This window comes from Mastacembelus armatus, chromosome 13 (genome assembly GCF_900324485.2).
Source record: "Mastacembelus armatus chromosome 13, fMasArm1.2, whole genome shotgun sequence".
In the NCBI taxonomy this organism is placed as follows: domain Eukaryota; kingdom Metazoa; phylum Chordata; class Actinopteri; order Synbranchiformes; family Mastacembelidae; genus Mastacembelus; species Mastacembelus armatus.
In genome coordinates this window covers 12,160,779-12,173,651 of record NC_046645.1, presented here as the reverse complement: position 1 = coordinate 12,173,651, position 12,873 = coordinate 12,160,779, and the positions used below count along the sequence as shown (strand labels likewise).

At 41.4% G+C, this 12,873-nt stretch overlaps 1 protein-coding gene across 1 annotated transcript; it reads left to right on the top strand.

Moving 5' to 3' along the window:
- The first annotated feature begins 2,940 nt into the window (after nucleotides 1–2,940).
- Nucleotides 2,941–7,743, top strand: LOC113123504 (extracellular calcium-sensing receptor-like). Its single transcript, XM_026295657.1, has 8 exons — nucleotides 2,941–3,047; nucleotides 3,457–3,751; nucleotides 3,862–4,151; nucleotides 4,444–4,739; nucleotides 5,969–6,174; nucleotides 6,308–6,529; nucleotides 6,635–6,758; nucleotides 6,839–7,743. The coding sequence occupies exons 1-8, from the start codon at nucleotides 2,941–2,943 to the stop codon at nucleotides 7,741–7,743; spliced, it is 2,445 nt and encodes an 814-aa protein (XP_026151442.1).
- Nucleotides 7,744–12,873: the final 5,130 nt, after the last annotated feature.

Genomic DNA, 12,873 nt, shown 5'->3' with positions numbered 1-12,873 from the left:
GTCCTGTTCTATCTCGACAACCTGCTTCTGCTGGCCCACTCCCCAGAAGAGTCGTGGCAGCAGATGGCGGAACTCGTGGATCATTTGAGCTCTTTAGGTTTCACCATGAATTCAAAAAAGAGCGCGCCCTCAGTCCATAGTGTATGTGGGGATGGAACTGAACTCATTACAAACGAGGGCCCGATTCTCAGAGAAGTCGGCGACCCTCTCTTGCACTTCTCTTCCCCTTCTGCAGCGCATGCGGGCATCTTCCCCTGGAAGATTCCATGGAGGGAGGATGCTCTGTCGCAGGCAGGGGGCTTGGTAGTAAGCCCTCCGGTAATAAGATTTGGCTGATGGTTTGGCTCCTGAGAGGAACCGCTTAGATAGTTTGGGGTTTTCAGCCGGCGTCATCGCCACCATACAAGGGGCACGCGTCCGGTCCACTACAGTGATGTGTATGAATTTCTCTTCAGTGCGCAGGCACGAAGAGATGATATGACCCATAGTGATAGCCCAGAGGGCTGCGCCCAATTCACAGAACCTCGGCTTACGATCCGTAACCAACATCCCCAATATTGGAAAAAAAGAAATATGCATTATTAAATTTATGATGATACATTATGATGTTACATTTATGTAAAGATAACATTGCAGTTAAACTGCATTGAATTTGATATACATAAGACATAATGAATACAGTGGGTGCGGAAAGTATTCAGACCCCTTTAAATTTTTCACTCTTTGTGTCATTGCAGCCATTTGCCAAAATCAAAAAAGTTCATTTTATTTCTCATTAATGTACACTCAGCACCACATCTTGACAGAATAAACCAGAAATGTAGAAATTTTTGCAAATTTATTAAAAAAGAAAAACTGAAATATCACATGGTCATAAGTATTCAGACCCTGTGCTCAGTATTGAGTAGAAGCACCCTTTTGAGCTAGTACAGCCATGAGTCTTCTTGGGAATGATGCAACAAAGTTTTTCACACCTGGATTTGGGGATCCTCTGCCATTCTTCCTTGCAGATCCTCTCCAGTTCTGTCAGGTTGGATGGTGAACGTTGGTGGACAGCCATTTTCAGGTCTCTCCAGAGATGCTCAATTGGGTTTAGGTCAGGACTCTGGCTGGGCCAGTCAAGAACGGTCACAGAGTTGTTCCGAAGCCACTCCTTTGTTATTTTAGCTGTGTGCTTAGGGTCATTGTCCTGCTGAAAGGTGAACCTTCGGCCCAGTCTGAGGTCCTGAGCAGTCTGGAAGAGGTTTTCTTCCAGGATATCTCTGTACTTGGCTGCATTCATCTTTCCTTCAATTGCAACCAGTCGTCCTGTCCCTGCAGCTGAAAAACACCCCCACAAAATGATGCTCCCACCACGTTTCACTGCAGGGACTGTATTGGGCAGGTGATGAGCAGTGCTTGGTTTTCTCCACACATACCGCTTAGAATTAACAACAAAAAGTTCAATCTTGGTCTTGTCAGACCAGAGAATCTTATTTCTCATAGACTGGGAGTCCTTCATGTGTTTTTTGGCAAACTCTATGTGGGCTTTCATGTGTCTTGCACTGAGGAGAGGCTTCCGTCGGGCCACTCTGCCATAATGCCCCGACTGGTGGAGGTCTGCAGTGATAGTTGACTTTGTGGAACTTTCTCCCATCTCCCTACTGCATCTCTGGAGCTCAGCCACAGTGATCTTTGGGTTCTTCTTTACCTCTCTCACCAAGGCTCTTCTCCCACGATTGCTCAGTTTGGCTGGACGGCCAGGTCTAGGAAGAGTTCGGGTCGTCCCAATCTTTTTCCATTTGAGGATTATGGAGGCCACTGTGCTCTTAGGAACCTTGAGTGCTGCAGAAATTCTTTTGTAACCTTGGCCAGATCTGAGCCTTACCACAATTCTGTCTCTGAGCTCCTTGGGCAGTTCCTTCGACCTCATGATTCTCATTTGCTCTGACATGCACTGTGAGCTGTAAGGTCTTATATAGACAGGTGTGTGCCTTTCCTAATCAAGTCCAATCAGTTTAATTAAACACAGCTGGACTCCAATGAAGGAGCAGAACCATCTCAAGGAGGATCAGAAGAAATGGACAGCATGTGAGTTAAATATGAGTGTCACTGCAAAGGGTCTGAATACTTATGACCATGTGATATTTCAGTTTTTCTTTTTTAATAAATTTGCAAAAATTTCTACATTTCTGTTTTTTTCTGTCAAGATGGGGTGCTGAGTGTACATTAATGAGAAATAAAATGACCTTTTTTGATTTTGGCAAATGGCTGCAATGACACAAAGAGTGAAAAATTTAAAGGGGTCTGAATACTTTCTGTACCCACTGTATATCAGACATACCACGACCAAGGTGTGGTCCTTAAAAAATATTACAGTAGCACTCCCAGCTTTATATTCAGTGAAGTCAATAAGAAATAAAATGGGAAATAATGACAATTAAAAATTGAATTTAATATCTCCTTTCATCGGAGCAGCATAGGCAGTATGAGCAAAACAGGATAGTACAAAATTAGGGAGATACCTGATTTTTACAACACTAAATTAGAAAAGGAGAAAAGAAACTCAGGTATTTTGTGAAAATTATAGATTATATTCAGCCCAACAAATTAAAATAATTTGAGCTAAATAAAACAAATGCGATAAGGGCCCCCCCTGTCTGATATAGGCTGAGGTACAGCAGAGAGCAAGAGACTTGTGTCAGAAAACCTTTATAAACCAGTGAAAACACACTTGTGCACAGACACACCAGAGAGATGGAGATCTCCTTTCTCTTTACTGGTCTGGGAATAGCTCTGGGTTTGACTGGGTTGAACTCACCTCTTACGTTGAATGGTTGTGGGGATGGTCTAAAACAAAGTGATGGGTGCACAGAGATTAGAGCTGCTGCTGGGATCAGTGCTGAGGTTTCATCTGTGAAATGTAAACTGCAAGGTACCACTCTTCTTCCTGCCTTCTCAATGGATGGTGATTATGTTATTGGGGGTGTTTTTGCTATACACCTTTATGCACAAACAGTGGAGCATAACTACACCACAGTGCCTGAGCCACTGAAGTGCACAGGGAGGTTAGTAAGAGGAAAATATGGGGTTAAAAGGATGTGATATTGTGTGTGACAGAGATGTTTTCATTTGAACGATGTTATTACAACCTTCTTGCAAAGCCTCTTTTGTGTACTGTTGAATACTTTAAAAAACATTTCTTCTTTTTCACATTAAGGGTCAAATCAATATTAGCTTATGTCAATTACAGGCGTTAATAACAATATCAGCTTGGGCCCATATGATGAATTATTATCCTCCCTAACTGAAAAAAGTGGTTTGTTGTAGAGATTTGCTGAATCAGCTAACAAAAACAGTACTGCAATTGTAATTATGAATTGCAATTCTTTTTCAGAACATGTTGTCTATGAAAATTGTGAATTCTCCTTATCACTTATCCTGCATTTCAACAGTGACATGAGTATCTGTTTGCAGCATTAACGGCCGTGGACTGCGTTTTTCACGTGCAATGGTCTTTGCCATTGAGGAGATTAACAACAGTACAAAGCTGCTCCCAGGCATCAGGCTCGGTTATCAGATCTATGACTCATGTGCCTCAGTGCCCATGGCGGTGCATGTGGCATTTCAGCTTTCTAATGGTCTGGACCCTGAGTTTTATACCAGTGACAACTGCTCAAAATCTGGTACGGTGATGGCTGTTGTTGGTGAACCTAATTCCACACCATCCATCACCATTTCACGGATCATTGGGTCCTTTAATATTCCTCAAGTAAATATGTTACATTTTTGACAAACTATGCTTTAGTACAATATTGTATAATATGCCCATACTGTCTTTATAATGCATTGTTAAAGAACCATACTGTATTCTTTCTTTAGGTGAGTTACTCTGCCACTTGTGCATGCCTATCTGATAAGCATCAGTACCCGAATTTCTTCAGAACAATTCCCAGTGACCATTTCCAGGCTGCTGCTCTGGCCAAGTTGGTGAAACACTTTGGCTGGACTTGGATAGGTGCTGTCCGGTCAGATTCAGACTATGGAAATAATGGCATGGCATCTTTTCTGGAGGCAGCACACAAAGAGGGGATCTGTGTTGAATACTCTGAATCTTTCTATCGGACCAACCCACGTAGCAGGCTCCAGAGAGTGGCTGATGTTATCCGCAGGTTTCTACATCTCTGATTTTGCTTGTGTTCTTGCACTGTGTATACACAAACACACATACACACACACACACAGAAAGAGAATTGCAAAAAATGAAATAGAAAGGGGGAAAATAGAAGAAAATAAAGAACATTTTTCTGGGAAAGTATGTCCTGTATGTTGCAATCATATAATAAAAACAGTGAGACAATACTTATGCTATAAAAAAAAAAACATACATTATGTTTATAATTGTAAGAGAAATTGATAAGTGCTAATATTGGTATAATAAAATGCACTGTAATGTGTCTCCAGGTCAACAGCTCTGGTTGTTGTTGCATTTACGGCCTCTGCAGACATGAGGATCCTGCTGGAGGAGCTGTCTCGTGAACCTTCCCCACCTCGTCAGTGGATAGGCAGTGAGTCCTGGATAACCCATCCAGACATGCTTAGGTTCAGTTTCTGTGATGGAGCCATGGGATTTGGGATTCAGAAATCTGTCATCCCAGGACTGAGAAACTTCCTGCTGGATCTCTCTCCTACTAAAGTGGCAGCCTCTCCAATTCTTACTGAGTTCTGGGAGAGTGCATTCAACTGCAGACTGGAAAAAAGTGAGAAACTTATATATTGTTTTTTTTCTTCTACATTAACATAAGTGATAATCACAGCTGTGTTGACGTGGTTGTGTTATTTTGTTTGTTGAAAGCCTACATTGAGGTGGATGTGAAAAACCACTTATATAATGGTGTATGCAAAGTGTAATAGCACTCTACAGGCCACCAAGATTAATATAATATAATATATTATTATTATATTTTATCAGTTACTGTAGATGTTAATTTTCATTGAGTATGCTAGTCTATTAAAAGAGATTGCTTATAGATCACTCATATATTTTAATGTTAATGTGAGTCAACATGCATAGCAGAGCATAAATTTTACACGTGTTAATGTTACGGGTCCCAATATGGTGACGACGCAACAAAATTCTGAGTCTGGAAAACACAGGTAAAATGTAGCAGCAATAAGGAAACAGAGCGTCCAGTTCACTTTCCAGATTGTCTGTGAGGCCGGAGCGGGGGGTCCCCCTCTAAGACATTCCTGGCGCAAATGCTCCCATCCCAATAGTTCCTACCTAATGCTGCTTTCTTTGATTACGTTAATGTTCCTTATTAATTGTTACCAAACAATTTCGTATATTCACCACCCATCTGCCCGGGGTGTTGTAACACGCTGTACATACGGGTGCATTACTGTCTATTCATAAAATACAGAAAAACAAATTATGTAAATAATACAAAAGTGGTCACACCATATTGGGGTGTACCACATTAAACCAATATAAATATATGAGTTTGTGCAAACGATGATCTGATCTGCTAAATTTACAAAAGCAAAACAAAAAAAAAGCTGAAAAAAAAAACATAATAATGAATAGTAATGTAATACTATTGTCATTGTGGGTGTCATGGTGGTTACCATCTCACAGCAAGATGGTTACAGATTCAACTCTTGTTCGACCGGCAGGTCTTTCTGTGTGGAGTTTGCATGTTCTACCCATGTGTATGGAGGTTTTCTCCAGGTACATGCCCCTCCACCCACAATCCATCACCCCCACACAGTCCAAACACATGCAGATTGTGATTAGGGTTATTGGTGAATGTGAATGTGAATGTGAATTGTTAGTCTCTGTATGTCAGCCCTGTGATGGACTGGCGATTTGTGCAGGGAGACCCATTAGTTTTGCCCATGTGTCAGTCCAGCCCACCTGCGAAAGCTAAGCAGTAGAGAATGAATGTGTTGATAATTGGCAAAGCTAAAAATCTCTGTATGTTTGTAGGTGATGCCACAGACAAAAATGTGTGTGATGGAACTGAAGACATACAGAAACTCCAGAGCTCATACACTGACACATCTGAGCTCCGAATCACTAACATGGTGTACAAGGCTGTTTATGCAATAGCACATGCCATTCATAATGCAGTGTGTCAGGAGACTAATTCTACAACTCAGTGTGACAGAATCAGCAGCACAGAGCCCAAACAGGTCAGTTCAAGTGAATAATTGAAGAAGCCAATACCCTTCTTTAACAATGATGTCACTTTTATGAAATTAAGAACTATTCTTATTTATTTATTTTACACAGTGTGTTGCTATTCTTCACTCATTGTTCTCACAGGTTCTTACTCATTTGAAGAAAGTAAATTTCACCCAAAATGGTTATCCTGTGTCATTTGATGCCAATGGGGATCCTGTGGCCACATATGAGCTGGTTAACTGGCAGAAAAGTGAGAGTGGCAGCATTGTGTTTGTGACAGTAGGGCAATATGATGCATCACTGCCACTGGGCCAGGAGTTCCATATCAACAGGAACATCACCTGGGTGGAAGGCAGGACACAAGTGAGGAACATTGATATATTCAACATTGGTGAACTGAATCATATCAGCTGTTGTATCAAAACTGCATATCTGTGTGATTCTGTCATTGTGTATTGTGTCTGTCAGGTTCCTGTGTCAGTGTGCACTGACAGCTGTCCTAAAGGAACTCATAAAGTGCTGCAGAAAGGAAAACCCATCTGCTGTTATGATTGTGTACCATGTCCTGAGGGAGAGATTAGCAATGCTACAGGTAAAATCCATTGTTTTCTCATGTATATCACCACATCAATGATGGGACTGCTAAAGGTCCTTTTTGATTTATATTTTCAGATTCCACTGATTGTTTCCCTTGTCCCAATGAGTTCTGGCCTAATGCAGAGAAAGACACATGTTTTCCTAAGCCTGTAGAGTTTCTTTCCTTCAGTGAGATCCTGGGAGTCATCCTGGCTACGTTCTCAGTTGGTGGTGCCTGTCTGGCCATTATAACAGCGACTATATTCTTTCAACACAGAACATCCCCGATTGTCAGGGCCAACAACTCTGAGCTGAGCTTCCTGCTGCTCTTCTCCCTGACTCTGTGTTTCTTATGTTCATTAACTTTCATTGGAGCACCCTCTGAGTGGTCCTGCATGCTGCGCCACACAGCGTTTGGGATCACCTTTGTCCTCTGTATCTCTTGTGTTCTGGGGAAAACTATGGTGGTGTTAATGGCCTTCAAAGCTACACTTCCAGGTAGTAATGTCATGAAATGGTTTGGCCCTCTACAGCAAAGAATGACTGTATTATCATTTACATTTATCCAAGTTTTAATATGTACTGTTTGGTTGATCGTTAGTCCCCCTTTTCCAGTGAAAAACTTCACCATATACAAAGAAAGAATCATCCTGGAGTGTGCGTTAGGCTCAGCTATTGGGTTCTGGGCTGTGCTCGGGTACATAGGGCTGCTGGCTGTCTTTTGCTTTGTGTTAGCTGTCCTGGCCCGGAAACTGCCTGATAATTTTAATGAAGCCAAGTTCATCACCTTCAGCATGCTGATATTCTGTGCAGTCTGGATCACTTTTATCCCAGCATATGTCAGCTCTCCTGGGAAGTTTACTGTGGCTGTGGAGATATTTGCCATTCTGGCTTCCAGTTTTGGACTAATATTGTGTATATTTGCTCCAAAGTGTTTCATCATTTTGCTTAAGCCAGAGAAGAACACCAAGAAACATCTGATGAACAAAAATCAATCCTAGGACAGTTTCTGAGGTTTGGAGATACTTAAGATGGCAATATACAGTACAATATAGAGCCTAAGCTGTTTATCACACTTGTTTTTACATACTAGTGTATACTGTATGTCCTCCTCGTTTGAACTCAACAAAGACCCTTGATGTGTTCAACACGCTGTTTTTATGTCAGCAGGGGATTGCACGAAGACACAGCTAGTCACAGGTTCTTACTAATTAGATTTCTTTAAACATGTTGTATAACCATGATTCATGTGTTGTGTAACTTATTTGCTCAGTGGTTATAAAGCCATCAGGAAGGCTGCAAATCGACTGGATGGTCCTGGATGGTCTGCTCGTGATTTGTCCTGCTAGACTATTAAACATGCCATTCTCTAAACTGTATCCTGCCTGTTCTAACATTGTTGCCACAATGAGGATGTATGAAGAACTGATGGCTTCCCCACCTGGGGTAACCTGTTCCTTCTTCTCCCAAGGATGTTTTAGCATTTAGGTTGTCTGACAGGTCTCTCTAGTGCATCTGTCAGTCAGTCAGCTGCCACTGCCAATTTTGGCTGCTTGGCACATACTGACGGTCCAATCAGTCACAATTGCCTGTTGGGTACTCATTTCCATGTACTGGCTTTGCCGAAAGAGGACTCTTGTGGGTTTGAAATGTGTTGTTCGTGAAGGACATACACTACTAGTTAAAAGTTAGGGATCACATCAGTTTTCCAGTTGTTAATGTTTGTTAATGTTTCAATATACTCTAAAATGAACAAGTAAACAATTAGAATTTTGTGAAAACTTGCACTCCACCTAGTAGTTTTCTTTGCTTAATTGCTCATGATTATAATAGAAATATACAGTACTACTTCCTCTAGTGCTGTATTGTACAGGCTAATGATTCAGAAGTTGTATTAACACAAACCAAGACTGCCTTTATAGACACAGTTTGAGTACCCAACAAAAGTTGAGACTCCTGTAGGAACTGGACAGTTTTAGGTACTTGTCGCTAGTGAGTGTGCCAGGAAGCTGAGGATGTGTTCATGCTTCTTGGTTATAGGACTGTATTTTTACTTTGGTCTATGTTGTTGCTTGTGTGCCCAGGTTAGCTGTTATCATGTGATTTGTTGTGTCCCACCAGCTGTTATGCAGTTGGGTCAGGCTGTGGTTCTAGATTATGTCCTTGAGTTCAGTTTGGCCCGGTGGATTGCAGATTATTTCCTGTTATCACTTTAACTCATAAGAGATAGCCCAGAGGGCTGCACACCAATAACACAGAACATGATTATGTATTGTAACCAAAGCTGCTGCCAATTGGATGCAGCCCCCTGGGCTGTGGGCCCAACTTGTCCCCTGAGCTTGCTGAAGAAAAGGCTGGTTCTTTATGGGAAGATTCTGTCTGAACTGGGAGGGATGCGGACATGATTGAGGCACATGGTTCAGGCAGACTATGGTGCCCACTTCATGTGAGCTTATACAATTTACTTTTCAGTGCACTGGTGTGAGAACAAGATAGGATCAATAAACAATAGCCCAGAGGACTGCACCCAACTAACATACAGTAATCTCAGGCGAAAATATGATACCAATGGTTCTTAACTATGTCCTGCAGTGTTTCAGCACTGAATGCTAAGAGTTTGTCCAAATTGTTTGTGTGTCGGTACAACATTGGTCTGGGTCCAGTATCGAACAAAGACATCAATCTGTTTCTTATTTTTTCATGAAAAAGATGCAAACATGAGACTTGTTTTTGACATAAGACGTTAGGGACGAACTGCCTCTCAATATTGGAAAAAAAAAGAAATACGCATTATTAATATTTCAAAGTTGTACATGTGAAGCCTATCTGGTCTCCAGCCAGAACAGTGACACTTAAACTTTGCAGAGAAAAATAAATTTGGCAGCAAAACATAACACTTTGCACTGAAAACATAATTGGAACTGAAAAATAAAACATTGGCTTAAATGTGGATTTAAACATTTGTGCTAAAAATAGTAAAAATAGTTCTTCTGATTTTATTAAAGATATCCACAATAATATTCTTACTAGCTGAAAACTGTGACAATATTTACAGCATTGTTAAGAGTACTAGTTAGGTAATGAAGAGTGAACTTCCAGACATGAGCTGTGTTTGTTAATAAGCAAATCATATACAGAACATGCATAACCACTCCACCCCCACCCCACAGGGGCCAAAACAGTGACAGAAATCCAAAACTGAAAAAATACCCCAAAAAACTTTGGCATTGAAAAAGAGTGATGTCAAGTAAAAATCAGAATATTGTCATTGAAAAAAACTTTGGCTCTGAAAAAAAAACGTAGTCCTTTTCTCAATGACAAAGTTTTTTCTTTTCTTTTTCTTTTCTTTTCTGTTTCAATATCAATGTTTTCTCAGTTTCGATTTTATTTTCAGTGCAAAGTGTTATTTTTCAGTGCAAAAATTGAACAGTCACTGTTCTGACTCCATAATTTGAAAGGTTCTTCATCTGCAATAAGCTTTTCTGCGTTTTCTTTTCTAATTCTCAAGGTGATTCTCCTTGCTGCGTTCTGCTTGCCAGACCTGATTTTTATCTCTATAGGTCCAGTGGTGTCAACAACATTTAGATTTTTACACTCCAAATTATCAGTGTGAGTTGACAGCCTATTGTTAGGCTACATGTGTCACGATTCGGTGTGGTGTTGGCGAAAGAGGAGAGGTAGGACCCAAGTGCAGGACAGCAGTCTGTTTATTTCCCCTGAAATATCCAGGGCTCTGGGAAACAAATATTCACTGCCACTTGGCGGGCAGACAGACAGGTAAAAACTGAGGACACCACTCGGCGAAACGAACAGGCAGGCAAACAGGCAAACACGATCTTTCTCCTCTGGCAAACATTAACTAATGCTCCGACAGGGAACAAAGGAAAGACGGAGGTATAAATAGAGAGAACACAAACGGTGATTAGGAACATAATAGAAACAGGTGAAACTCATGAACACAAATTACTAACGTAAAGCTGCCGGGGACCAGTGCGAGGAGAAAAGGAAGTCTCTAGAAAATAAGAGTCCCCCAGCAGGAAGTCCCAACGGAGAATCGTGACAACATGACAAGCGAGTATAGTCTACTTTGATGCAGTTTTGCCCAGGCCAACTGTCAGTACACCACGATGTCATGCTGTCTGGGTGTTTCAGAGGCCAGCTTCGGGTCATGAACCTAAAGCACCTTTTCATCTCTCAGATAATCCATATTAGCTCTGGGGCACTGGCGATGCTGATTAGATGCTGAGAACTCAGCTGGCTAGTGAGTTGATGCCGTGAATTGCTGCTCACTGATTCAGGAAAAATGCAAAAACTTTGCTAGCTGACTTTGTTACTGATTATTTTTAAAACGGAAAAAGAAACAGTTCTAAAAGTTAAAGTTACTTAAAAAACAAAGGAAAAAAAAGAGCAGTGAGAAAGTAAAACAAGAGAGTTATGGAGCAAAAAAACCCAAAAGACAAAAAGCCAAGAAGTGGAGAACAAAAGCTTGTCTCCCTTTTAAGGCCATCAGTCTGGAGGCAGGGGATTCAAAGTCATAAAACAAATTCTGAAGAGAAGAGAGGGAAAAATGAATCCTTTGTTCAAAATTACTGATGGTGGAGTCTCTTATTAAATGGTGTGATCACTTCACTGCCACTATGTTCAGTGAGACTTTGTTACACATGACAAAAAAACAAAATAAATAATAAAATAAAGCTGGAAACAGTTATGAGTGAAAACACTGTGTTGATCCTTTTTTGTGTCATTTATTGCTCTTGATATGTTTGCATTTGCATTTTGGGATGAAAACAGGTTACATTTATGTAAAGATAACATTGCAGTTAAACTGCATTGAATTTGATATACAGTGGGTACGGAAAGTATTCAGACCCCTTTAAATTTTTCACTTTGTGTCATTGAAGTCATTTGCCAAAATCAAAAAAGTTCATTTTATTTCTCATTAATGTACACTCAGCACCCCATCTAGATAGAAAAAAAACAGAAATGTAGAAATTTTTGCAAATTTATTAAAAAAGAAAAACTGAAATATCACATGGTCATAAGTATTCAGACCCTGTGCTCAGTATTGAGTAGAAGCACCCTTTTGAGCTAGTACAGCCATGAGTCTTCTTGGGAATGATGCAACAAGTTTTTCACACCTGGATTTGGGGATCCTCTGCCATTCTTCCTTGCAGATCCTCTCCAGTTCTGTCAGGTTAGATGGTGAACGTTGGTGGACAGCCATTTTCAGGTCTCTCCAGAGATGCTCAATTGGGTTTAGGTCAGGGCTCTGGCTGGGCCAGTCAAGAACAGTCAGAGTTGTTCCGAAGCCACTCCTTTGTTATTTTAGCTGTGTGCTTAGGGTCATTGTCCTGCTGAAAGGTGAACCTTCGGCCCAGTCTGAGGTCCTGAGCACTCAGAGGTTTTCTTCCAGGATATCTCTGTACTTGGCCGCATTCATCTTTCCTTCAATTGCAACCAGTCGTCCTGTCCCTGCAGCTGAAAAACACCCCCACAACATGATGCTCCCACCACCATGTTTCACTGTATTGGGCAGGTGATGAGCAGTGCCTGGTTTTCTCCACACATACCGCTTAGAATTAACGCCAAAAAGTTCAATCTTGGTCTCATCAGACCAGAGAATCTTATTTCTCATAGTCTGGGAGTCCTTCATGTGTTTTTTGGCAAACTCTGTGAAGGCTTTCATGTGTCTTGCACTGAGGAGAGGCTTCCGTCGGGCCATTCTGCCATAATGCCCCGACTGGTGGAGGTCTGCAGTGATAGTTGACTTTGTGGAACTTTCTCCCATGTCCCTACTGCATCTCTGGAGCTCAGCCACAGTGATCTTTGGGTTCTTCTTTACCTCTCTCACCAAGGCTCTTCTCCCACGATTGCTCAGTTTGGCTGGATGGCCAGGTCTAGGAAGAGTTCTGGTCATCCCAAACTTTTGCCATTTGAGGATTATGGAGGCCACTGTGCTCTTAGGAACGTTGAGTGCTGCAGAAATTCTTTTGTAACTTTGGCCAGATCTGTGCCTTGCCACAGTTCTGTCTCTGAGCTCCTTGGGCAGTTCCTTCGACCTCATGATTCTCATTTGCTCTGACATGCACTGTGAGCTGTAAGGTCTTATATAGACAGGTGTGTGCCTTTCC